The sequence below is a fragment of the Amphiura filiformis genome, chromosome 17 (assembly GCF_039555335.1).
Source record: "Amphiura filiformis chromosome 17, Afil_fr2py, whole genome shotgun sequence".
Lineage (NCBI taxonomy): Eukaryota > Metazoa > Echinodermata > Ophiuroidea > Amphilepidida > Amphiuridae > Amphiura > Amphiura filiformis.
In genome coordinates, this window is record NC_092644.1 from 61,688,875 (window position 1) to 61,715,063 (window position 26,189).

Here is a 26,189-nt window from a genome sequence, read left to right on the forward strand (position 1 = left end):
CTATCTAACAATTGATGTAGACCATTTAGGATTCATACAAGGGGAATAAATAGTCAACCTTCAAATTTATACATACAATGACCTCTTATATTTTCAACGGTATCTTTGGTGAACCTAGCTATGCAGTACATCATCACAAAAGAGGAATGCATTTCTTTCATCACACACAAACCTGTAAGGTTGATAATTCAAGTTAAAAATTGGTTGTAGTGGCTTTACAAGATATGTACTTGAGTAAGAGATATACAAAAGAACAGGATAAACTTGTTTTGGATGAACTCTATTAATTCTGAATCTTATATTTGAATCAAACTGTAATGAAAGAAATTGCCTCCTTTTTTGAAAGGAGTTTTAAAATTATATTTTTACAAAGTGGATTCATATTAAGCACTGAACAAGACAAGTGCACAATTGAGAAATATCTTAAATCATTCATTAATAGATGGGGATATTCCAGATGAAACCCATACACACACTTTGGAAGACATGACCTTAATATTCCACGAAGAGGGTATAGATTTTAAATAGAGTCACCCATTCAGGCAACCCCATTTGAATGTCTTCCATGATGGGAGTGGTGTATGGGTTTGAAATAGAATATCCCATATCTATGGCAAGATATTGCATCTGAAGAAATCCTACCCACTTCTAAAAATATTGTCAAGTTATAAAGATAGTGTGTCTCGTCTCTAGTTGAGGGTAACACTATGTCGGACGTTGCAGTGGCAGTTTTGAATCATGCACAGAAACCAAATCCTGCGGGATGCATAGATGTGTGGTTTGTCCATACCCTGGCGACGCAACCGCATTAACAGGATAATGTTATCCCTGATTTAGATTCAATCTGCCAGGGATGCATTGAATCCAAATCAGGTACACCATTACAAATCTTTTAAGTAAAACACAATATGACAAGGATAATATCCCGAGTATCTTTTCTGCGCACACATCAATTGGTCTATGGAAATTCAGAAAGCAGTTGTCTGTTCACAAGGGTTTTATTCGTAAGGTTATTTCTCCAAACATAGTAAAAACAGTAGTAACTATTCAGACCAAAATATTGTGATACCAGACTATACCTCAATATTAAATGGTTTCAGATGCACTCAAAATGGACTTGACCACTCAGCACTGCAGGTAAATTAAGTATTTCTTGGCCAAGTTGGAACATGCATGTTGCGTCCATTTAGCGTGTACACAATGTAAGGCGTGTGTATGCTTTCTTCTGTACTACGCTATCTGCATGTGTGTTTATCCCGGAGCCACTAGCATCCATAATGTTCGAGTTTGGCCAAGAATTACTTAATTTACCTGTAGTATCAAATCTTCCTCAAAGTACTTGTTAAATTTGTACTTGTTGAACTTGACTTGTTGAATTTGTATTCTTAACAAAAAAGTGATTACTGTTTATGTTTTATCAGAAAGGTGATAATAAAAGTATTGAATCTAGATCATATTTGAGAAGTATTTGTGATAGAGATCACCGTAGTGCTTCTGGAATCGTTGTAAATATTGCTTCTTATCTCTGAGTGATATCTTGGTGTCGTCTATGATAGAGTTGGTCATGTTCCTTAGTGCCTGTCTGGTGCCCTCACCTCTCTGATGATCAAATTCACTACTGCTTATTCGGTTACAGTATACTGTAATGGAAATAAAATACAAAATGAAATTAGCGATTTACTTAGCAAGTGTTTTGATGGATAAAATGTTTTGAAAGATGACCACCAAAGTCGCCAGTGTAATTCCACTGTGTTCGAAGGTCATTTTGTAATTTCTGTAATTTGCTGCAACTTTGTCATCAAATATTCAGTTACATCTATATTCAGTCACATCTGGGAGAATTCAAAGTTTCTGTAAACCATCAAGCATCAATTAAAACTTACAAATGTCATGCAGAATATTACTAAACTCTGGTTCACCTCAAGTTTGTTAGTGATGTAGGTGTAAAGTTAATCATGCAGAAAGTACATGCATGTGTGCAACCACAAAAAAAAATTGATGTCACTACCAAACTTGAGTACAACCAAAGTTTAGTTTTTGTATGACAAAGCTCACAAGGATATTAGAATGCACTTGTTACTTTTCATGCAAAATGCATTATCATCGTAATCATATAAATGTTCAAACCAAAGATATTAGACCCAAAGAGAACCGCCCGCCGTGTTTGCAGGACAAAATAGTGTACCTCCGGTTTAATTCACCATGCACCGGTAAACTTTGATTTAAAGTGTATGTTTGTATGCCTATCGCGGTTTGTCAGCATGCTCAAGGTGCAACAACCGCGAAAAAGCATTGACGTCACTACCGAACTTGAGGTGAAATAAATTGTATGTACTGAAGACTGCTTTGAAATTGAGGGGCACCAAGGCCAAGTCTAAGGGCAACGGAGGCCATGGAGGTCTCTGAAGTACAAGTCTTTGTAAGTATTTACCTTTACACAAATCAGCCTGTCCATGTTCAATTCTATGTGTTCTTCCCAGTGCTGCTACTTTGATAGCCTCTGGTGTCTTAAACACTTTCTGTTGACAATCCATCATGAAGGCTACAATGTTCTTGGCTTGAATCTCAGACAGCGTAGGACATGATATGATGCATGAGGTGAATGCATGGATCACGGTCATGCGATTGAAAGCCTGCAAAGAATGATCAGAAATAGACATTTAAGAATGGTTACTTCAACAGATACAAGGAATTGTGGGGGTGACATATAGTTGAGTTGCCTGTTTGCAAGAAATTGATCTATTGATTACACTGCAGGGAAGGGTATACGACGACTTCACTTTACACATTACGTTTCACTACCTTAAGAGAATTGATCAAAAATTGTGCTCCCTCCTGAGGTAGTGAGTTCTCAATGAATTGACCAGATCACGAGGCTGTCATTATAGCTAGAGGCAGTATATGACACACACATGGGTCAATGAGTTACATAAAATGACCTTGTGTGGTATTTAGTTCCCATTAGGAAGTGAGTTTTGCCTGAGGCAATTTGTGATTAAATGTTGCACTGATATTCAAAAGTATCTCATTTTGGAAAATGGATCTCATATTTGTAATTGTCTCAAATTGAATAGATTTGAGAAGCAATTTGAGATCCAATATGAGATCCAATTTGAGTGACAAATTGAGATATAATCCACCCACTTAGGTTTTATTGGGTGCTAAGTTACTAACTATTATAGTTGGTGAAGTATGGTACTGTATGGAACCAGTGTCTAGACTTCTCATGGTCAAGTATGGGTTTAATTGCTGTTCATGGTCTTTTGAGTATACACAAGGTGACCATATGGTAAAGTTGATCTAAAATGTTTTTCTTGTTCCTTTCCAAAACAAAAAATCAAGAGAATGTTTTCAAATTATTTAAGCATCAGATTATCTCACAAAACTTAAAATCTGAATACTCATAAATTTGCCCCGGAAAAATGCAAACTCAATCACTAACAAAGGACTTATAAATTCCAGGAGGATAGTTGGTTTCAGGTTGTTTGCTACAAAAAATGAAAAGAACAACAAATGTGGAAATAGCAAAACCCTGATATTTAAATTGGGATACATAAATTTGAAGTATATGTATCAACAATAAGATGTTTCATAGTATAATTGACCTTGTCTTCTTGGCAGAGAAACCTGACCTGCAAGCACAAAATTCCCAATGCTACTCCAGCTATTAAACTGGAGTAATTAGGCCTTGCTCTGTCAAAAATACAATTTTGGTGATCCCCAACTGCTTTGACCATGAAATGACAAACATTTGGTAGCACCAATGTATTAAGCACCAATTGGGTGATTATGGATCTCATATTGGTACTCAAATTCATTCTCAAATTGGGTCTCAATTCTATCCAATTTGAGATGATTTTCAAAATGAGATCCATTTTCCAAAATGAGATAGCTGTGCACAACAGTGTTGATCCCCTTTTAAGAGTTATTACCATTGATTTGGTTAAAAAAGAAGATGAGGTATGATCAATTCTGTTCAGGCAGTAAACCCTAATGAATAGAATTTGTTGCTCTGTCTGATATGGTGCAAGTTTGAAAAGCAGCACAAGTTTGAAAAGTGTGGGTCCTTAATAATGACAAACTCTTAGGTTTGCCACTCTTCTTCACGCACAACAAATTAAAACAAAAATATTGATAAACATTGTTATATTAAACCAGGCTTGTCTTACCTCAAAGCTTATCTTGACACCATCCTCCTTGCTAGCCTCTGACATAAAACTCAGCAAACCTTTCAACTGCCGTCTATCTTCAGCAGGCATCATCATTAGCACTATCTGAGTAAGCTCTATAGCACGTAATACCTTCCCTCGAGCTAACAAAGCCACAGTCATCATCATGATCTGAATCAACTGGTTTGGTATCAATGGCTTCTCCCGGCCTGTGAACAACTTAGCAATGGTTTTGTAAAGGAGCTGCTTATGTTGTTTTGAACAAGGACCTGACTGGCTGGAGTGTTACCATGGTAATTGCCGATGATGATCTGACCTTCAGGGTGAGCTTCCAGGCAATCATGTGCAGCTGCCAACCAAGGGTCACTGTGGACATTTAAGTAAATATAAATTACAAGTTAGATCATTGTTTTAAGCAAACATCATAAAATATCACAAATCACAGACATTTAATGTTAATGACCCAACTATCCAAAGACACTTTCAAAACTCCATACCCATGCCCAGTCTAGAAATCATCCAAAGAATTCCAAAGAATCCCACAGAAAAGTACAGGATAATCATTTAGTTTCATATCCATATGATCAGTCAGTTTGATATTCACCTACCACTTTATATCTCTTCCAAGATGATAAGAGCGAGCTTAGAAAATCACTTTCAAAAAGTTCATTGACAGGATTGGAAGAATGAAACCAAAGTTATATCTATGATTATTTTGGTAATTGATTGGATGGTCAAAGATTTGTTAACAATCTGTAACCACAAAATCCTGCAATATTTGAAACAATTTAAACAAAACAAGTAACAATTTAAACAAAACAAACTGGTGTGACTTTACAAAATGTGATCAGAGATGTGTTGATTTCTTGTTTTCAGCAATAAGGATATTTCTTATTTGAATTGTTTTATACTTTTGATTGATTATCTCTCCTAAGGCTTGTGAATCTAACAGATTATATCTATAGACATACGTTTCAGGCTTGGCTAATCTTGGACTTCTTCTATTGACAGCAGACAAATAAATTCCACTTCTGTGAATGTCTGTGCTTTTCTCATGCACAAAGTTCTCTGTATACTCCAGTATATCCTCCAGAAGGGGTATCTCCACTAAACGTAACAGCCTCTGAATGGTTGCTTCTTTCCATATTGTGTTTGATTCTGAAATGATGAATTAAATGACATACATTAAAAACTTATCAATTTTGTAAACCAGTAGCAGAAGTGTACAACACATGGATGGTTGGCTAGATCTACCTACTACCATACCATTTAATCTGGCCCAGTATTCTACTGGCAATAATGGGCCATTCCAGTTGTAATCCATACACCCCCTATGGAAGACATGACCTTAATCTCTCACACAGGGGGTGTATATTTCAAGTGGAGTCACCCTTTCAGGTAACCCCATTTGAAATACACACTCCCCGGCTGTGTAGAAGATTACGGTCATGTCACTCTTCCAGGGGGTGTGTGGATTTCAACTGGAACAGCCCAATGGAATCGGTGTTCCCTTTAAGGATTTTGATAGGCCAATTTGACCATTGAGATTGGTTTGGATTGGGTAGAAAACCTCTTTTTTTTGTTTTCATCCTGGAAGGCTTTGCACCAACTCTGGCAAGTCCTGCGCCAATCGCTCGCCATAATACACCCTTAGCGGTAACACTAAATTGAGTGATACACATGAGTCTATATTCTGAAGCAGTGACTGTCGAAAACAGCTAACAAGTTGGTAAAAGATATATTGACTTGTTCAGATTATAAGACTGGATGTGTGAATGGCACAGCATTGTCTCATACAATGTGTCTGACTAAACATGTGCATACAAGAGCAGTGATACAAAGTGTGTGTAATTTGTTTTCAGTGGACCATTATGCAATGGGCTATTCTAGTTGGAAGACATGACCTTAACCTTTCACACAGGGTGTGTGAATTATAAATGTGGTTAGAATAGGCATGGAAATAAGAGAATAAGACTCCATGGAATAGGTGACTTGTGACTCCCTGTGTGGGAGATTAAGTCCTGCGCCAATCGCTCGCCATAATACACCCTTAGCGGTAACACTAAATTGAGTGATACACATGAGTCTATATTCTGAAGCAGTGACTGTCGAAAACAGCTAACAAGTTGGTAAAAGATATATTGACTTGTTCAGATTATAAGACTGGATGTGTGAATGGCACAGCATTGTCTCATACAATGTGTCTGACTAAACATGTGCATACAAGAGCAGTGATACAAAGTGTGTGTAATTTGTTTTCAGTGGACCATTATGCAATGGGCTATTCTAGTTGGAAGACATGACCTTAACCTTTCACACAGGGTGTGTGAATTCTAAATGTGGTTAGAATAGGTGACTTGTGACTCCCTGTGTGGGAGATTAAGGTCATGTCTTCCATAGTGGTGTATGGGTTTCAAAAGGAATAGCCTAATACCTCTGTAGTATCTTTAATAGGTGCACTGTGCCTCACCTATAGCTGAATTTACACATGGTTAACTCACTGACTTGTGACCAATGAATTAAAGTCATTAGCTCAGTGTAAATTAACTCCTGCGAGGCAACTCGAAAATCTGAAATACCCCGGACAGACTCGGACCGAAAGCAGATCAGATTGAAATTTTTTCAAAATTGGGCATATATCATCGGGTTAAGCCAGATCGGGTGAGTTCTTGCCGAGTTGAAATGGACCGGGGTTCATTCTTTCTGTTCGAGTCGGGATCAGGAGAAAAAAGTATCCCACAACAGTGGCGTTGTGTTCACTAATTTTTTTTATTCACAGCAAAATTTCACTTCAGGTGAGTGCAAGTGTGTGTGATATTATAAATCCATTATTGCATACATGTAGGTTATTCTTAGTTTTCATTTAACATTGATCGGATCAGATCTGAAACTTCGGAATGGATTTGGAAAAGCTAGAACAAATCGGGATGAGCTTAACAGAAGTTTGGATCGGCCGGTCGTTTGTGCAAAAAAATGAAATGGTTCGAATCGGGCGGGTGAAAAAAATCTTGCCCACAGGGCATTTAGTGTCAATTGCCATTAGTGCAATTGCAAAGATGTAGGCTATAATATAGCAATAATAGATAATCAAGATTTCCATGCTCCACATGGGCCAAATGACAAAATAATGGAAATCAGTTTTATTGAAATCAGAGCACATCTCAATATAGGCACCTGTGGAGCTTAAAATTTACCACCACTTTCATGGTGCACAGAAAGCTTAAACTTGTTGTAGCTTAAGCAGGTGTTCAACCTCATCATGATTTGAATGGTCAAACAGGCTAATCCATTTCACCCCCCATGGCCCCTATGGAAGATGTGATCTTAATCTCCCACACAGGGGTGTAGATTTCAATGGGGGGAAGATTAAGGTCATGTCTCCATAGGGGGCGTATGGATTTCAAATGGAATAGGTTCCATGTGGAGGGGTTAGTCATAGTACAATAAGGACTCAGCTGCAATAGATGCTACATGTCATGTCTTTAGATGTGTACAATATATAGAATATAGAAACTAGTTAAAATGAGGTAATATTACAGATGCAACCTTCTCGCACTAACATCTTGATGTGCCAATGATGTAATGTCAACATTACAGCTCTTAAAAAGATATGTGATTCACTTCCAGGTCTGTTAACTCCACTGCATCACAACTCTTAAATATAGCTATGCAATAGATCTTCAAGAAATAAGTATACAATTTTGAAGGGAGAACGTATGTATGTAAATATAGAATTGATGGTCGATGGCAAAGAGGTGATGTATATGTGTACACTGCAAAAGTTAATATCTGGTGCAGATGTGTATAGGTATCTGAGTACATATTGAATGAATTATTAGTCAATGGGAACAGTATTCAAATTTACTGTTACAGACAGAAATAAGAAAAATACTGAAGGCAGGTGGGATAGCAGGAGCCATAATCTTCCAGTTTTAGCCATTAAACTGAAAATTGCAGTGTACTTCTTAATATTAATACACTGATCTTATAGTAAAGGGTTAGGAAAGCCAATAATTGCATTTATATTTCCATAGGTCTTGCAGTTCTTGAGTTAATGTCATGTACCAAATCAAAAGTTCTGGTTGTTTTTCCCCTCCTGACAAAATGTTATGGACATGGGTGGAAATGTCATTCTTTATTGAGATTTCCTATGCAGAACACATACGATTCCTCTTGCATGTCTGCTTTATTTGTCTCAATATTTGAGTGGAAATCCACTAGGTCCTGATGCTCCCTTCCAATCTGCCTTTAAGCACATTGTGTGAATCTGTCAATCCCCATAGAATACACTACAGGCAGACTTGATCAGATATACAATGAATGCCTACTAGTATTTTTCTTTATTTCTGTCTTGTGTTGTAATTTGAAATTTTACCAATGTCTGATAAACCAAATGCTAGTTTACAACTGGTGACTGGTTTCCAAATACCTAAAATAGACAGTCAGTACAAACATGAATACATTAACCATCTGAATCTGGCACATGAGTAGACAAATGTAGCTGTACAGTGTACACCATGTACAGCTTATTGGTTTCCAATTGCCCGTCTGCGTCAAATTTTCATTTTTGCCAACATTTTCAATATTTTTAATAACATGCCATTTTTCTTTAAAAAATATTTGGAGTATCAGTACCATTTTTTAGGTTTCCAATTGGAAATTAATGATCCATTTCCATTAGGCTAATCAATAATTGTGACTTTACTATTACAGTTTTGTACTTCCAAATGCCAAACTTGTGTCATACTGATTCTGAGCCAATTGGTTCAGGACTTTGTTTCACCTTGAGCTTGGTAGTGATGTATGTTAATATCCCATGGAGAAGCAGAATTCAATTAATCAATTCCTTGAACCTTGCTGAATTTTAACATTAATTCATGCATCTTAGAGGTGATCTAGATATCAAAAATAAATATTACACTTACATGATACCTGTATGCCTTGCAGTTTCTTAATTAAGGTCACAAAGTTTCAATAGGAGGGTTTTTTTAAAATCCATTTTGTATGTGATACAGCACTACAATATGAGTCCCTTTTAAAATAATATTTTATGACTCCCTTTTTTATAATTAGAAAATAATAAATATAATAATAACTTTTAAAACTGTTTCTAAATATGACTGTAATGAGTTGACAACATCACCTTAAGTAACCAGTTTCCTCAGGACAGTCAACAACTGGATGAAGTTTACACATTTGATCTGGTCTGGCCAAAAAACCCACTCATGAAAGTTGTTACACCTACCTTCTTCCTCAAGTTTTCTCCTCTTTGGTCTTGTGCTACCGTTATTATTACTAAGGTTTACAGGTTGACCTAAAATATTCTGTAGGATGTCAGCCCTGGGCATAGTACAGGGATTTTCAATCACACGTCCTGTTGTAGTGTCGTTCTTGCGAAATGATCTGTAATACAAATTTGTGTACAGAATCAAACAAGTTTTTCAAGAAAATACAGAAAGGATCCTAGTCCTCTTTTCACTTACTGACAGGTGCCCCCAATATCGCATAAGAAGAACCAGGTCATGTGATGCTACGAGGCTTGTTCAACGAATGAGGTACTGATGTCATAATGTGATTCATTTAGCTATTCAGAACCTCACTTGCTTTTTTACACAGTACACATGCTACATCGGCAACTCTGATAAAGAGAAAAATTATTATCATTCCTGAACTAATTTTATATATTTTTACCCTCAAATCTTATTCAAATTTCTTTATTTTCTCCCTCAGGTTTCTCTCTTTGTCTGTCTGTCTGGCTGTCTCTCAATTCAAAAACATAAGGTATCAAATTACAAATTAAGATTGAGAAACTGGTCCATAATGTCTGACTGGCGTCTCCGATATCAATATCAGCTACTTACTGTCTGTCTTTACGTCTACCAAATCCAAAACTGCTTCTTCTCAAACTTGTCCTTTCAAATACTGTCTCACCTGGAGATGATTCTCCAAACCTAAAAAATATGAAAATAAAACACACAATAACACCAGCCTTTGAAATTCTAAGGGCACCTTGCTTTTGATGCTCAATGGATTCACCTTCATGCTATTAATAGACATAAAGTTATCTTACATGTAGGTGTCTCTGTTGAAATCATCTAACCAGTTTTTTTAAGGGCCAGTGACACTGACTAATGATCTGCCAATAGTTGGAACAATAAACTCTGTATAGAGTTTCCAAGCATTGATGGTGCACATGTTCTTACAGACTATAAACAAGTATATATGATTTTTGTTGTCGTCAATGTCATATATTGTCCTGGATTGTCTACCAAATTCTGATTTGGGATGTTATGTTTTGGAGCATTTTACTCTCCATGGCTCCCACAATACTTCAATTTGAAGAAAAAACAGCCACAGGTTACTCAGTATTCCCACAGACTTTCAATTTTAAAATTCCATGACTTTTCAATACCCAATTCAAAAACTTCCAACCAACTGATGGGACTTGGTTTTCAACCAACCATTGTCATGTCAACCATGCTCCCCACTTTATGTACAAAAGCATCTTTTACATTAATTTTTTAATACCAAGTTTGAATTCTCACTTTCTCTTTGGTGAGGAATTCTGCAGCTTTTCCTTGACTTTTGACATTTCTAATCTTACATGTATTTTTTTTTTAGTATAGCAGATACTTTTGGCCAGGTTTTGATTTCATGCTATGCTACCCACATATTCATTAAAAACCACAAAGTTAAAAAAGAAAGGTTTAAAACTGTTCGGAACTGGGAAAAAATTACAAAAAATATTTCTGGTGTGCAGTACTTTAAACAATTACCTTATTTCAGCTTTGAATCTGCCTACACCAAATGTATTTCTACTTTTCTTGCCTCTTTCAAATGGTGTACTTGTTGAATCTCTGAAATGAAATAAGAGTGATACAAATTTATCTCAAATCAAGTGTTTGTTGGGGTGTGCATGTTTGTGTACGAGTAGCATCATGACTCATACAAGAAGTCTGCTTACTGTTCTGATCTTGATATGGCTTGAAAGATTACAATAATTCTGGGTTACCCTGCACACCCTGTGTGTTATATGTGATGTGTCATATCAAAAGGAGACACTTTTGGGCGGGTTATTATAAATTTGAGGTTTTTATATTTTGCTCCACAATGCCGTTTTCCCCAATGAAATCGGACATTCCTAAGCGAAGATATTGAGTTCATAAGTTATGGTATTATAAAATTGGAAATTGAGATATTGGCCTTTAAAAATATTATTGACAATGTTGAGAGTAGGAATTACCTTGAAAAATGTCTCAAAAATAAAAGATGCCAGTTATATTCCGGTCTGAAACTATCGGACAATATTTGTAACATAATTACATCACAAATTCGCAACAAACCCCGGGCAGATTTTTGGCTATTTCTCCATTTACGACCCTGCCCAAAAGTGTCTCCTTTTGATATACAACATCACAATAATACTTGCTTAGGGTGCATTTTCAACAACTTTGTATGAATCAAAATTGATTCTCGCTAACTCATAATCAGTCCCATGTCAGTGCATTTTGCTGTTGTGTCAGTTGGATAACTGCTTGGTTACTGACATTTGTTAAGAGTAGAGTATTGAAGTAAATCTGTGTGTAATTTTGGTTCAATTTGATGGACAGGATCAAGAGAATCAAGTTAACATACTCAATGTCAGGCATGGGACTAGGCATTTATGAAAAAGTCTGGAAAAGCGCGTAAAATTGGACAAAAACACCTGAATATGGGCTGAAAATAAATAAAACTGCAGGAATTTTGACATCAAAAAAGACTGGTTCCAGAGTTTTGACTGGAAATTCTCATGCCTGCAATGTGGAATTTGAGAAGAATTTTGATTCATTCTCACAAAATAAGGTTTAGAGAATCATTGATTCTAGCCAAGTTTGCAGCCCTGTTGCTTCATGTTTTCTGTGATTTTAAATTATGACACACACAGGTTCTTTGATGTCAAATTAAAAGGATAACAAGGGTAGGCAGACATTACCAGGGCTTCTCAGATGTTGGACTTCTTGCTAGAATTTAGTGTCATACAGCACTGATTATATATTTACAACATTTATTCATAGTTAAACGATCTTTTGAATAGATTCTTCCAAAAAGGGAAAGCATATAAACGACTTCTATTCCGGAAAGTCTAAACTTTGAATTATTATTTATATTTATATATTTCCTGCAAAATAATTAAAACAATGATAGTTGAACTAACTTGGTACTTACTTTGGATCTGACGGAACCTTAAATTTCCCTACACCGAAACTGTTCCTTCTCTTAGAATTCCTGTCTATGGGTGTGAAGGCCCTATCATAGTCATTCCTAAAAAAAGAGAACAAAATGTCAGTTATTACAACACCAGAAGAACTGATTATTTATTACCACCTATAAAGAAAACATCAAATTTTCATGCAGAGTATTTCTCACCCATTGTGCTTCTGACTAATTATCACCACTTAGCACCAAACTATGAAGTGGTATGAAAATTGCACGGTGGCTAAAAAATGTTCAGTTAGTGGGCACTACAGGTTTAAACAAGAACAACCCCCCTCAATTTGCAAAAGTATACAAGTCCAAAAATTTAAGAATATGCAAGCGTAGTGAGCCAAAAAATTTGATTTTTAAAGCTTTTTTGGTCAAGAAAGGTCTAAATTTGGGGAAGAAAGTCCACTTTTCACAGAATTGCCCCCCCCTTGGAAAAAGTCCACTTTCAAAATCAGCACCACCCACAAAAAATCATGGCTATGGGCTTGGACACCAACTTTATTATAAAATAAAATCATGGTGGTAATGTAACTTTTTGACAAAATTGATCTGAAACTCAATTTGTAAATGAAGCTGATCATGCACCAAATGAATGCACAGACCTACATAGGCTATGTAGGCTAATTATTAATCATGTGTGCTGGCCCTAGGCTTCAACATATTAAGTCCCAAGTTTTGAGATATTTTCTTAAAATATCAAGACCTATCTCAAGAACCAGCACATGGCTTATTTGTACTCATTTCAATGCATTTTGCATGATGATTCCAAATATGGTCAATTTTGAAATTTTAAAGAAAATTGTCGTCTGCAGTCGACACCTGCGTGGGCAGGGTTAAGAAAGAACAAAACTTAATAAATATTAGCTCAAAGAGATTGCAAACAAATGGAAGTGATTACTATTCAATTATGCCATCATGTTGTACAAAGAAAGCTAACATTGCTACCTATAGCACACTGCACAAAAAGAAAGTGCACAATTGTGTGAGTGGTCATAATTCTTAACATGATCGACTGAGAACATGGAAATTGATATGGACATGCTAAGAATTCTGTTAGCTTGAGTTTGATACCACTACAGGTAAAAAGAATTTCAGATTTTAATCATTTTTTTGGTGTGATTTGAAAAGCTACAAATTCAAGCAGATCATGTGTAGTATTGCTCAGCCAGAGATCTTTTACTGCAGCCTGAAGTGATTGGCCATCAATGTGTCATTAATTGCTATTTAGTAAGAACCTGCATTGACTGTCTGTTCAATTTGAAGAGCACTGTGGGTGGTTGAGTCATCAAAACATAATTAAAGATCTAGCAACTTTTCAAATTTTTCACAAAATCATTAAAATTGGATTGATTTGGAATTCTTTTTACACAAGTGAAGCATGGACTTTCATTTATTATCTAGCACATAATATGACCTGGAAAATTTTGAGTCAAATTGTTGTTTTTTGTCGACTTACCTAACGTCAGGTTTCTGTTTGCCAAGATTAAAACTGGTTCCTCTCTTTCTCTTCCTGCTGGGTGTATTCAAGGTTTTGCAGGGAGTTCTACAGCTGTGCATTCTGTTCAATTTTAAAGACAAAAATGAATAACTTCAGCTATACAATTTTCCACCCTGATGTCACAGTGACATTACCGTGGTGAGGCTGCTGTTCACGCGCGCATCTATGCAGCGTCTGTAAGTCCTCTTCACTAGTCCTCTACGGATTGTTTTAAGTTGTTTTTTTCCTAACGAACCTTATTTCTAGTCGTATAAGGACTATAGTCTGTCTTGTCTCAAGTTGACAGTAACGCCATGTTGGATTTCACAGTTGTAGATTAGAATCAGTGCGTTTATGCAGTTGCGTCACCAGCATAAGTTAGCATGCCACTCAAATCGTCCACTGCCAAAGTATATATGCCAAAATTTGAACCAATAATATGAAAAAAGAGTTTGATCTATAAATCCCAGGATTTAATATCTTTCCTCACTACTTACCGGTCATGTTTTTCTTGATCTCTCTGATCTTCACACCAGCATGGAGTAGTTGTAGGTTGTCTGTCAGGAACACTTCCTATAAACCTGTCAAGATGTTGGACATAATGAAATCAGAGGAGCAGTTATTCTAAAAGTCTCTCATTTTGAATGGACATTCAGCCATTTCAGGCAGTGAATCTTAATTCTCATATGCAAATGTAGAACCTGGATCAGGTCTTGAAGTGGGCTATTCCAGTTAAAATCCATACACCCCCTATGGAAGACATGACCTTAATCTTCCACAGTGGGAGTGTGAATTTCAAATGGGGTTACCTGAATGGGTGACTCCATCTACGCCCACTGTATGGGAGATTAAGGCCATGACTTCCATAGGGGGTGTGTGGATTTTAACTGGAATAGCCCAATATCAGTATTTGGCCCATCAAGCCGTGTTAAACTGATCACAATTTACATAATAATAGTTGATGGTGTGGTCGGATTAATGTGTTCTACATGTGCAATAAATAGATCAACCCATCAACAAAATGTGACTAGTCTGTCTGTCTGTCTGTGAGGCAGACATTACTATACACATAATATATACATTTGTATATAACATAATTAGGTATATTGCTGATAGCAATCATTAGGCAAACATGGTGCATGCTGGGAATGAAAAGGGCTCAAAAGTCATCAAATTCATTTTCATTCCCAGCATGCATCATTTTTCCCTATCATTTGTTATCAGCAATATACCTTATTACATGTAATCATGTATATTGAACTATGTTTAATAGATCATACAAGGACATGCCTGTGGTTTCAATGTGATTACTGGCACACAAGAAATTGTCATGTTTTTAATGCAAGCAACTTCTCAAAAAATTATCAGTAGACTTCCCCTGATGTAGTAAAAAAGTGATCAACTATGCTGGTTGCTATAGAAACAGCTGAGGATAGAAACAGCTGAATGGATTGCATGAATAAGCATTTTTCGGCCCCCATGGAGCAGATCATGTCACATATTACCTACCTGTAGTATATACTGGATGTATCTTCAAATGTTAGCTTTTTGGTTGAATTACTACTACATGACACAGCTTCAAACACATTGCTTTCCATTAGAACCTGTATGGATCCATAGAAAATGATAGGATTAATTATATAGGTACAGCACACACATCAAATCAAAGACATGCTACTATTAGACAACAACAAAACAACTGTTTTACGGGCCGTAACCAACCCAGATTTTGCATTTTGAGGAGCTTTGTGCAGTGTGCTGTTTACTGCTCCCTTTAAAACCGGCTTGGTCGTCGGGGCACCACTGATGACATCTTAACAATCTCTCTCCATCTGGTCCTGTCTTCCACTGCCCTCTGTGAGGTGGCAAAGTTCAGGCCAGTCCATTCTTTTATGTTGTCTTCCCATCTCTTTTCTGTCTTCCTCTCTTTCTTGAACCATTCACTGTACCCTGCAGGATTGTCTTTGCTAACCCGGAGGAGCGGGAGGTGTGGCCGTACCAACGTAGTTTACGTTGCCTGACTGTTGTTAGTAGGTCGTCATAGGGAACGATAGCTTGTGTGCTGTATGCAACTAAAAACAGCTGGTTTTTTTACCAATGTAGATTGAATTTGGTTTTAAAAATGAAAATTGAAAGAGTGCAGACAACATCATGTCACATTCGTTATCCTGAATCTACATCATATAATTCAAAATTTGGCTTTTATTTCAGCACTTTTTTTTATAAACAGGTGTTTACATACATAGTCCCATGAAGCAGGGGTAGCATTAAGGCCCGAAAGTCGGGAGTTGTTTTCCTGTGTTTTTCATTCCCGAGCTTGCAGAAAATCCAAATACATGGGGTGAAAATTAAATCTCGGGGGTGAAAAATATTTTGCAGTGTAGTCAGGGGTAGGAGTAAGGTCCAAAAGTAGAGGGTCAGAGTTCATCCCAGAGTTTGCACATATTCCCAATATAGAGGGTGAAAAATTAATATTCTTTAAATTTAGGGGGTCATTCATCCCCGATCGGGGGTTAATGCTACCCCTGCAGCACACACATCAATTCAAAGACATGTTACTATCAGACAACAACAAAACAACTGTTTAATGGGCCGTAACCAACCTAGATTTTGCATTTTGAGGAGCTTTGTGCTGTATGCAACTAAAAACAGTTATCATGTCACATTCCTTATCGAGCCATTCCATGCCAACTCACCCAAATTTCTGAAAAGTTGGCAGGTGACCCCTTCAGAATTTGATGTTACTTCATCAATGTGTTCCATTTTGGTCACTTAATGAATTCACTGAAAACGGCAACTCAATAGTCCATATCGTTTTTGCGCTACGTCCTCTGGAAATTTTGGCAGGACCCCCACTCTTTTGCTCTCTCGTGCCACGCCACTGAAAAGTTGCATGTTTATGTCCCCATAATTTTGGAACAAAAGGGGGTATGAAGCTACAAATTACTATTCTGGGTAACTTTTACCCATATTTTCAGATTCTGCCATCAAAAACACTGTATCTGCCTTACTTTTAACACACTAAGCCCTTCAAAATGCCCTTTTGTCATGCGGAAGTGCTGAAAAGTCCATGTTTGCGCCATCCTAGAACCAATATACAGCATCCCAGAATGCCACAATTACAGGATTGTAATATTTAAGTGCATATGTGCTACTACAAGCCAGAACAGCATTTTTAAACAGTTAGTTTGGGATTAGGTGGGGTTAAAAGTTGGGTCCATGGCAAAAAATCTTAATATAGCGCCCTCTCCCAAGGTGCGGTTGACCTTGTGGACAGTTCGCCAAGATCATGAAACTTACAAGATTGAATCATGTTGATCCATCCTTAAAGTGTACCAGATGGCAACTTCCTGATGGAACTCCTTCATAGTTAGGGAACCCCACAAAGATTGACCATTTTTCAAAAGATTTAGTACGAAGTAGCCAATTCAGCAGCCTTTCACTCCAAATTAGCAAAATTGGACTAAGTTGTAAAATTTTTTCAATGGGGGTCACCTAACATGTCTCATAGAAATTTGTGTGAATGTATTTTAGATAGTGCTGATTCCATCTATGATATTCTGTAAGTGTGAACAAATTTTCAGTCAAAATACTTTGTCATATTTTGCGAATTTTGAGTGAAAGGTTGCTGAATTTGGCAACTTTTGGCTGAAGAAATGCTGAAAAAGGGTAATGTTTGAAGGGTTCCCTAACTATGAAGGAGTTTCATCAGGAAGTTGCCATATGGCACACAGTAAGGATGGATCAACATAATTCTATCCTGTAAGTTTCTTGACCTTGGCGAACTGTCCACAAGGTCAATCGTCCCATGGGAGAGGGCGCAATTTTGAGATTTTTTGCTCTGGACCCAACTTTTAACCCTGGGCACCTAATTCCAAACTGTATAAAAATGTTATGCTGGCTTGTAGTAGCACATATGCACCTAGATATTACAATCCTGCAATTGCAATATTGTGTGGTGCTGCATAATGGGTTGTATGAGGGCGCAAACATGGACTTTCAGCACTTCCGCATGTCAAAAGGGCATTTTGAGAGGCTCTGTGTGTCAAAAGTAAGGCAGATACAATGTTTCTGATGGCAGAATCTGAAATGTTGGGTAAAAGTTACCCAGAATAGTAATTTGTAGCTTCATACCACCTTTTGTTACAAAATTATGAGGAAATAAACACCCAACTTTTCAGCGGCGTGGAAAAAAAAAAAAAAAAAGGGGGGTCCTGCCAAAATTTCCAGAGACTGTAGCCCAAAAACGACATAGACTATCAAGTTGCCGTTTTCAGTGAATTCATTGTGACCAAAATGGAACACATTGATGGAGTAATATCAAATTCTGAAGGGGTCACCTGCCAACCCCTGGGTGAGTTGGCATGGAATGACTCATATCCTGAATCGACATCATGTAATGCAAAATTTGGCTTTTATTTCAGTACTTTTTTTAATTTTTATAAACAGGTGTTTACATACGTAGTCCCATGAAGGGTGTGCCCATTAACGGTTATATAACTTTTAAGTAAATTTCTTTCAATGCACATTTCTATTTTCTAAATTTTTCACAGCATACATAATGAACATGATGTTAATGTTTTTTCATCCTAAGAAATAAAGAGTCATATGTGACATATGTGAACACCCAATTCAAGAGGGACAAATAGGTGCTGGACTGCTGGTTAAACACTCTACAAAGTACAATCATAGAAATGAATGTTGGCACACTCTGGCATAAAAACTGTAAATCGCTGCCCCTCTCCCCCAATTCTATGTTGATGAAAGCAATTTTGACATTGGTTGAGGGGCAATGGGGGAGGGAAGAGAAAGGGGAAGGTTCAGGGTCGGATCAAGGAATTTTTAAAGAGGAGCCACCGCCGCTACCGCGGAGGCACAGAGTTAGGTGCCGCTCTGCAAAAATGCATCAAGTCAGGCGCCGCTCTGCAGAAATTAAAGGGGGTGCGCCCCACTCTAAATCTGCCCCTGAGGTTTGCACTTCTCATCAACACTGATCAAACATAGTTATACTAATTTCACTGAACTCTCAGCGCAGTAATGAAGAGTTCCAACATATTGTCAAAGTGTGCTAACTATTTCTTTCTTTGATTGCAGCTTTAGTCTGTTACCCATCTCTGTTTCTATTGGTCTGTTAAATTGTTACCCCCCCCCCCCAGTGTTACCCACCATGCATTGGGCTTTCCCAGTTGAAATCCATATACCCACTAATGAAAAACACAACTTTTTAATCTTCCACACATAGTGTGAATTTTAAATGGGGTTGCCTAAATAGGTGACTCCATTTGAAATCTATACCCCTGTGTGGGAGAATAAGGTCAGGTCTTCCATAGAGGGTGTATGTATTTCAACTGGAATATGAATATACCATTCTACATTACTCTATAAGTTCAGAAACATACAAAATGTATACCGTCACTGGTCGGGAAAAACATCGTATATATACTTTTTGCCCCTGAACATGGATGAAGCAAACCATTCAATATAAAGTCTACACCTACAAGGCTTGGCTTTATCCATGTTCAATGGCCAAAAGTAAATATTATGAGGTGTTTTCTGCATGTACTTTTGGCCCTTGAACATGGATGAAGCAACCTCTTCAATATAAAGTCTACACCTACAAGGCTTTATCCATGTTCAAGGGCCAAAAGTACATACGATACATACCTGACATAACTTGACAACATTTTCATGTGTGACATTATTCTCTAAACCTCCATGATGCTGCAAGTAGTGATGCAAGATATCCACAGCATCAGTTCCTGTGAAGCAGTTGTCATAGCTACGCAGCTTGTGTTTACGGCGCTTCACTTCCACATTTTCTTGGAGATGTTGTATGATGCCATTCCATAGTTGAGTGAATTTGAACTGTCCATTACATGACCCTGTATGGTAATGATTGAACATTTTTATGAAATTTGGTATGTTGCATTTTATGCTTGATATTAAAGGGGGGGGGGGTAACCCTATCGGTTTAGGATATGGATTCTCTTCAAACTTACATACAATGGATTGTCCCCTTTATCCATCTATGTGAGAACACGGGAACAATTTCAGCATAAATGTGAATAATTAGCATATTAGCAAGCCAATACACTGGTACGCATGAATTGCATTCTGGTCAGGCATCCCGAAACAACGGCCGAGTGCATGTCCCGGTGGAAACAGGAAGTGTTCGCCTTGGCACTGAAAACCGGCTCGCCCTGTACACTTTTATACCCTCTATTCATACTGATTAATCTTAAAAACATTACATATCACTGCGCTCATTATCATTCTTGACAAGATAGCCCATGCTGTATTTACTTCGCTTAATTATTTCTTTATTTTTAGCTATATGATGCACATTTTCACATATTTATGATTTTTCTTTGTTTTATTTTTTAACTAATTTTTTTAATGGGGGGAGGTGCTCTCATAATTTTTTTCATATTCCTCGTATCATGCTTGACAATATAGGTCATGTTTCCTTATTTATTTCGCCTCTTATGTATTTCTTTATTTTTGTTTTTTGTTTTATATCATTATAGCGCCATCTATAGTTTGACATTAGGGGCCTATTTGATGTATTTTTATGACTAATTGGTACTGGGGTGAAGTCTTCCGAATCTATTCGATTTCATTCTATGACTACCCAAAACTCCCGTGTCGTGTAAAATGCGAACAACTGGTAGCCTGTAAAAACCGCCGTGTTTCATGATTTCTCCGGAAATACATCGACTTGGAGTGTCAAATTTCAGGATAGTAATGAGAAAAATAGTATCTATTATGTGATACTAAAACCTCATCAACAATGAAAAAAAAGCGGGGGGATGATGCTGTCGATCGGGTTATGGACCTTTAAGGCTGCAGAAAATTGCTAGATTTGTGTAAACATAAAAAATGGAGATACGGAGAATCCACAGACCTAGAATGAAGCGCCATCATTGTGGTGGATTTTCCAAAAAGGATGAAATGTAATCTATAGAGAATCTACTGTTGACATATTTCTTTTTATACAAAAGTGTTTATTTCAAATTGACATCTAGTTGTACCGTAGTAACTACAAATTTCGAACGTTTGAAGACTTGTTCTCAAGTAGGTACTCCTGTAAAGTGCCTCCAGGGTTTTATTTTGGCAAATTTGCATTAGTATATAGGTCTAGTAAAAGACTCACTTTAGAAACCTGGGTCACTGCTGCATGTCATCTGTGATTGCTCAACTTATTCTACGCATCAACAGTATTTCAGGAGCTCAATTTATTGAGCTCCTCACTTCTTGAAAATCCTATGGTTTAATATTGATATTATATGGTTTAATATTGATATTATATAAGGCCAAAAAAAAAAAAAAAATTGTTGTGTTGCCCTCAACTGTCTTACCCTAAATCCTGAAAAATCAGGGTCGCAATTTTTTTTTTTTGAATGATGATTTTTACTGATTTGTTCAAAAACTCAATGTTTTTCACTTAAAATTAACATTTTATTATAAGACTAGTCTTTAATTGTTGTCTAACAGGTATACAGAGGTCAAAATTTACAAATGTCCCCTAATTGAACAAGCATTATTTAATATTTTGAGGGGATTTTTAAAAACTGAAGGTTTAAAAAAAAAAAATAATAATAATAATAATCGACCGTTTCTCATTTTTCCACTTGAGGGCAACACAACACCTAATTGAGCTCCTTGTCAAGCTCCTCAGTACACATATAGGAGAGTGACTTTAGCTCCTGCTACATGTATTTTCAGAAATGAAGGCAGTTAGGCCTGTCATAGGCACAGCATATATGACTGGCAAGTGAGTCTAATTAGTACACGAAGCTGTGTATTAAAATAAATAATAATATTATGACAAAGACAAACATGCGACTATTTTTTAAGCTACATACAGTCTGAGAGGCCTGTCTTTCTTACAAGGCTTGTATTTTTTAGTGCAAACTCTTAATTGAAATCATGCAGTTGCGTTACACTTGCTTTTTGCATACCGTACACTTTATCCCATACCGTTGTGCAGAGCTACTTCGGTGTGGGTTCCCTGTACTAGAGCTAGTAGGGATTTTACGTTTTCAATATTACATTCCCATGGGTGGTAATTTTTTGCGAGCTCGCCACGATTCTAGCGAGTAGATTTCTTGCAATATTTGGGTTATTTGCCATCCAATTTAATGTACCGTACCTGTATATCGTTAGCATATACAGCGCAGTCAAAAAAGTTTTGAGGTTTCTGATCGTCATAATGAAACACTTTTTAAGGACACAATTTTCTCAGTTTTCCCAGCCATTTTGTTTACTTGTTGTTAGCGATGTGACCCGAAAGTAACTGATTAGTCTCGACCCCAGAGTGCAACGTGACTGTATCGCGAACATGACTTGACGATAGTGTCGTACTATTACGCTGACTTTCGTATTCGGAGAGGATGACAATTTCGACCTCCTCGTTTGTTTACAAACAGAGAGGTAGACAAAAGGCCTGTCAAAACTGTTCCGCTTGTCCAAATACTCAAATATCAAAAGGATGGTCCACAATGAATAGAGTGATTCACTTAACATGAATAGGGGATTAAAAACTGTGAAGTAGGACCATGTGCTTCTTTTGTCCAATTTGCCATCAAGATTTCGAATGGAAACAGTTCAGCCCCAGAACACGATCATGTCAGAAATTAATATTTTGTTCTGGGTCTGATTATTCTAACTTGACAGAAACCGGCTGTAAATGAGGTGGGTTATCTTGTGACTTGCATTGTTTCATCACTGAACATGCTCGTCGGACGTAGGGGGTATCCTACTATCACTCAAACAAGCAAATCTCTTCACGAATTCACTCACCTTGCGATCCTATATCATCAGTTGAAACAAACATCTAAGTTTCCAAAAACAACTTTGTCATTCCTCAAAACTACAAGTAACTTCATTTAAAATCAAAAATTGAAATCCTACTATATATTACCCGTTATTGAAAATTTTGTTCGATTTATGTCAATCAAAAGATGAAAAGAACGCACGAGTCGAGTTCAGTTGACCAAAATGGTGCCTCCTGGTCACCTCAGATATGACGTCAGTATCAAGCTGCTTATTAAATATTCATGAAACCGTGGTCACAATCGGTGGATCGGATTGGTTGAAATCAACGCCACGTTTTTGACCTTACAGGGGTCAGAGATATGCATATTCATGTATGAAAACAGCGATGCGGATATAGTATCATCACCGGGACTGAGAAATGCGACATTTTCGATGTTTGTACCGGGGAATTTCAGACACGGAGACTCCGCGGAGATTTCTACAAATTCATCTAAAGGTAAAGGGTTGGGGATCGCTAAATATTTCGGAATTGATTTGAGGTCGGCTAAAAAGTAGACCGTTTCGAGGACTGTAATTGGTGTAGATGTCACATTTTGAACAGTGAGCGATAAGTGACCAATTTGACGTTCAGCACAAGTGTTTATCCTTAGCAGGGTGCACTAGTTCACCACGTAAACTTGTATGGCTCAAAATTCGGACAGATAGTATCAGTTTGTGAATGAGGACATTTTGTGAAGACAAACAGACAGTCGAGAGGACATAACCAAAAATACCAGACTATGAGATGGAAGGTGGCGGCTTTGAGTGAGAGACTCCTTCTTCCCAACGACTGTAAAAGAATAGAATGAGCTCCCTCCATCGGCGGTAAATTGTAATAGTCTTGAGAGTTTCAAGTCAGCAGTTAAAGACCACTACCAAACCAAAAGTAAAAATTAAAATTTAATGCAAAACAGCAAGCAAGCATCATTCAGAGGTTTTAACACAGTTAGCATGGTTAGCGTGATGCGTCGAGAAATGATGTCTTCAGTCTAGACTTCAGTCTTCAGTGGGTGGCTTCCTATAACAGCTCGTTGAGCTAAACTGGAAGTGGGTTGTTTGGACCTCACAGTCGGTGCGGTGCTAAAAACATAAATTTGGTGCTGTACATCAGAAGGTGCAAGTAAAAAGTATGCTGGCTGGTTTAAAGTGTCTTCAGGCTGGCCGGTGGCGACATAGCACTGATTGAACTCAGTTAGTACGAGGAACCCATACCGTACTTAGCTCTGCTAGTACGGTATGGGATGATCTGTATACAAAAAGCTAGTGCAACGTCATTGCATGATTTCAATTAGAGTTTCCACTAAAAAATACAAGGCTCCTGTGGCTTAAATAGTTGCATGTTTGTCATAATATTAATTACGCAGTTTCTTGTACTTCTTGCCTAAACACCTATGCTTGAAATTGTCATTAATACTTTATTATTTATCCAGAATAAATAAAAATTCATTAGCACATGATCCAAATCGGCGCACCCAAATTAAGATGGCACTTCAGTGCAAACTTAAATAGGGCAGCGCCAATACGAAAATGTCATACCGATAAATGACATGTCTGTTTTGCCCGGTTTTTTAAGTTTGCGTTGCGAACTAGAACTCAGTGCTATGGGCTTGAAAGCACAGATGGAGGGCGCACACACAGCTGATTCGGGGAGATTGTTCCACACACAAATTTTCCTTGGAAAGAATGAATTAGTTGTAGACATCTATAGTTGCACTGGGCTGACGATAACACAGGGGATGGTTATGCCCGATGGAGGATGTGATGCACTGCCACTGGTAACATGGAGGCAGGCTGATGTTTTGCTGAAGTACAGATGAGATGAGATCGATGAGACATCGTATACCGTAGTTCCTTGTACTACATTGACACACAAAATGGCATAAAGCCAGCCTCTGTGTACAAACGGCGTACACGAGACTGGCAAGCGAGTCTAACTATAGCAATGACTAGAGTCTAGAGTAGTCACGATTATGCACTTTCAGTTTCCCACGCGTTTGAACGGGAATTGGATTGCGTGCTTTTTCGATGTCTAGTGAGCAAATTTTTCAATATTTTGAGAAAATGATGTCAAATTTTCTATTCTATATTGTTTGGTAATAATGTCTTTTGCCAATAGTATGTTTAAAGTTGTAATTTTGTGTTTTTGATCGCAAAGATCGGATACTATCGTTCCCGATTCGGCAGAACTTTGACGATAATTTTGCCTTTTTGGACACTAAAATGCTTTCGATCCTTAATTTTGTTTCAACCGAGTCTTAAATTAGCAAGCACAAGACGGTTGGTACCACTTTTATATACATTGATGAAATTTTAAAGATTTTTTTCAAGTTTCTAACCGGCTTAAATCGTTAAGTGTGTATTTCCCATTGACATCCAAAATGGCGTAAGCCAGTCCTCAATATACATAGGTACGGCGTATATACATGTAGGACTGGCAAGCGAGTCTAGACTAGAGCTGAGGCTGCATGCAATTCAATGCATGTCATTTGTCATGATATTTGGAGCAAGCCGACACGATTTTGGCACTCGGGTTTCGGCATTGTTTGACACCTTTAATCGTCACTTTATCAAGTAATATTAGATACATTATCATCCTTATATGCATGTCTTAGTTACGAAATCTATTTTACCTGCATCCTCTTCGTGATCAGAGGATTTTTCAGTCGAAATTTTCGACTTCCCATGATGATCCTGATATCCTATCAATGTCGCCATTTTGAATTTCCCTCTGCACAAACAATACGGTGTTGCCATACGGTAAATTGATTAGATGCACAAATACACCCAATATACGCCCACCAGTTACACGTACACACGCCGCTTCTACTGGGTTTTGGTGGTTTTGGTAAGATCACCCAATTGGGCCTATTATGAACAATATATAAAACAAAACAGGTGCAGGTGCACGTCAGTCATTGCCAGTGGGTTGTCTTTGTGTTAAAATGTAAACTTTCCGTTTGCTGGTTACGCATATCATGCAGAAACTACCCAGCTGATCTACTTTAGATTTGAAAAATAATAATTATGTTGTTGTTTTTATCTTTCACAGAGCCAAAAGGCTCTGAATTCTCATCTTCTCTGGTATTATACATCACAATACAAAATAAAAATGCAAAATAGTTGAAATTGGCACAAAACATCCCATTTTTAATATATTTTTGACATTTACCATCTGTTACTCCATGTTTTAAGACTATTATTTTTAACACCAATAAACTTCTCAGTTTCTCTACAAGATTTAAGAAATTTTACAAAAACATTATAATTTGGTTTACTTTCATCCCATTTACAAGTATAAAAATACTTTGCATGAAGTATTACAAAATTATATTTAAAATTCTCAATATCCAATATGCCCAAAATAACATTTCTCATCAAAAGATTGAAATGGACTTGATTCCAAAAAGGAGTTATTTCGTTACAATCCCAAAAGAAATGTTGAATATCTTCTTTCTCTCTCAGATTTAACAATACCAATTTGA

General features: G+C 37.2%; 1 protein-coding gene across 1 annotated transcript; it reads right to left on the reverse strand.

The window, feature by feature from the left end:
- Positions 1-930: 930 nt before the first annotated feature.
- On the reverse strand, positions 931-25,460 carry LOC140137341 (DEP domain-containing protein 7-like). Its single transcript, XM_072158983.1, is given in 16 exon segments — positions 931-1,640; positions 2,432-2,633; positions 4,170-4,421; positions 4,424-4,535; positions 5,141-5,327; positions 8,545-8,598; positions 9,415-9,572; positions 10,031-10,212; positions 10,299-10,305; positions 10,946-11,026; positions 12,375-12,470; positions 13,870-13,971; positions 14,388-14,471; positions 15,400-15,494; positions 19,555-19,772; positions 25,338-25,460. Coding segments are annotated over 16 exon segments (2,109 nt in total). The 5' UTR covers positions 25,423-25,460; the 3' UTR covers positions 931-1,446.
- Positions 25,461-26,189: the final 729 nt, after the last annotated feature.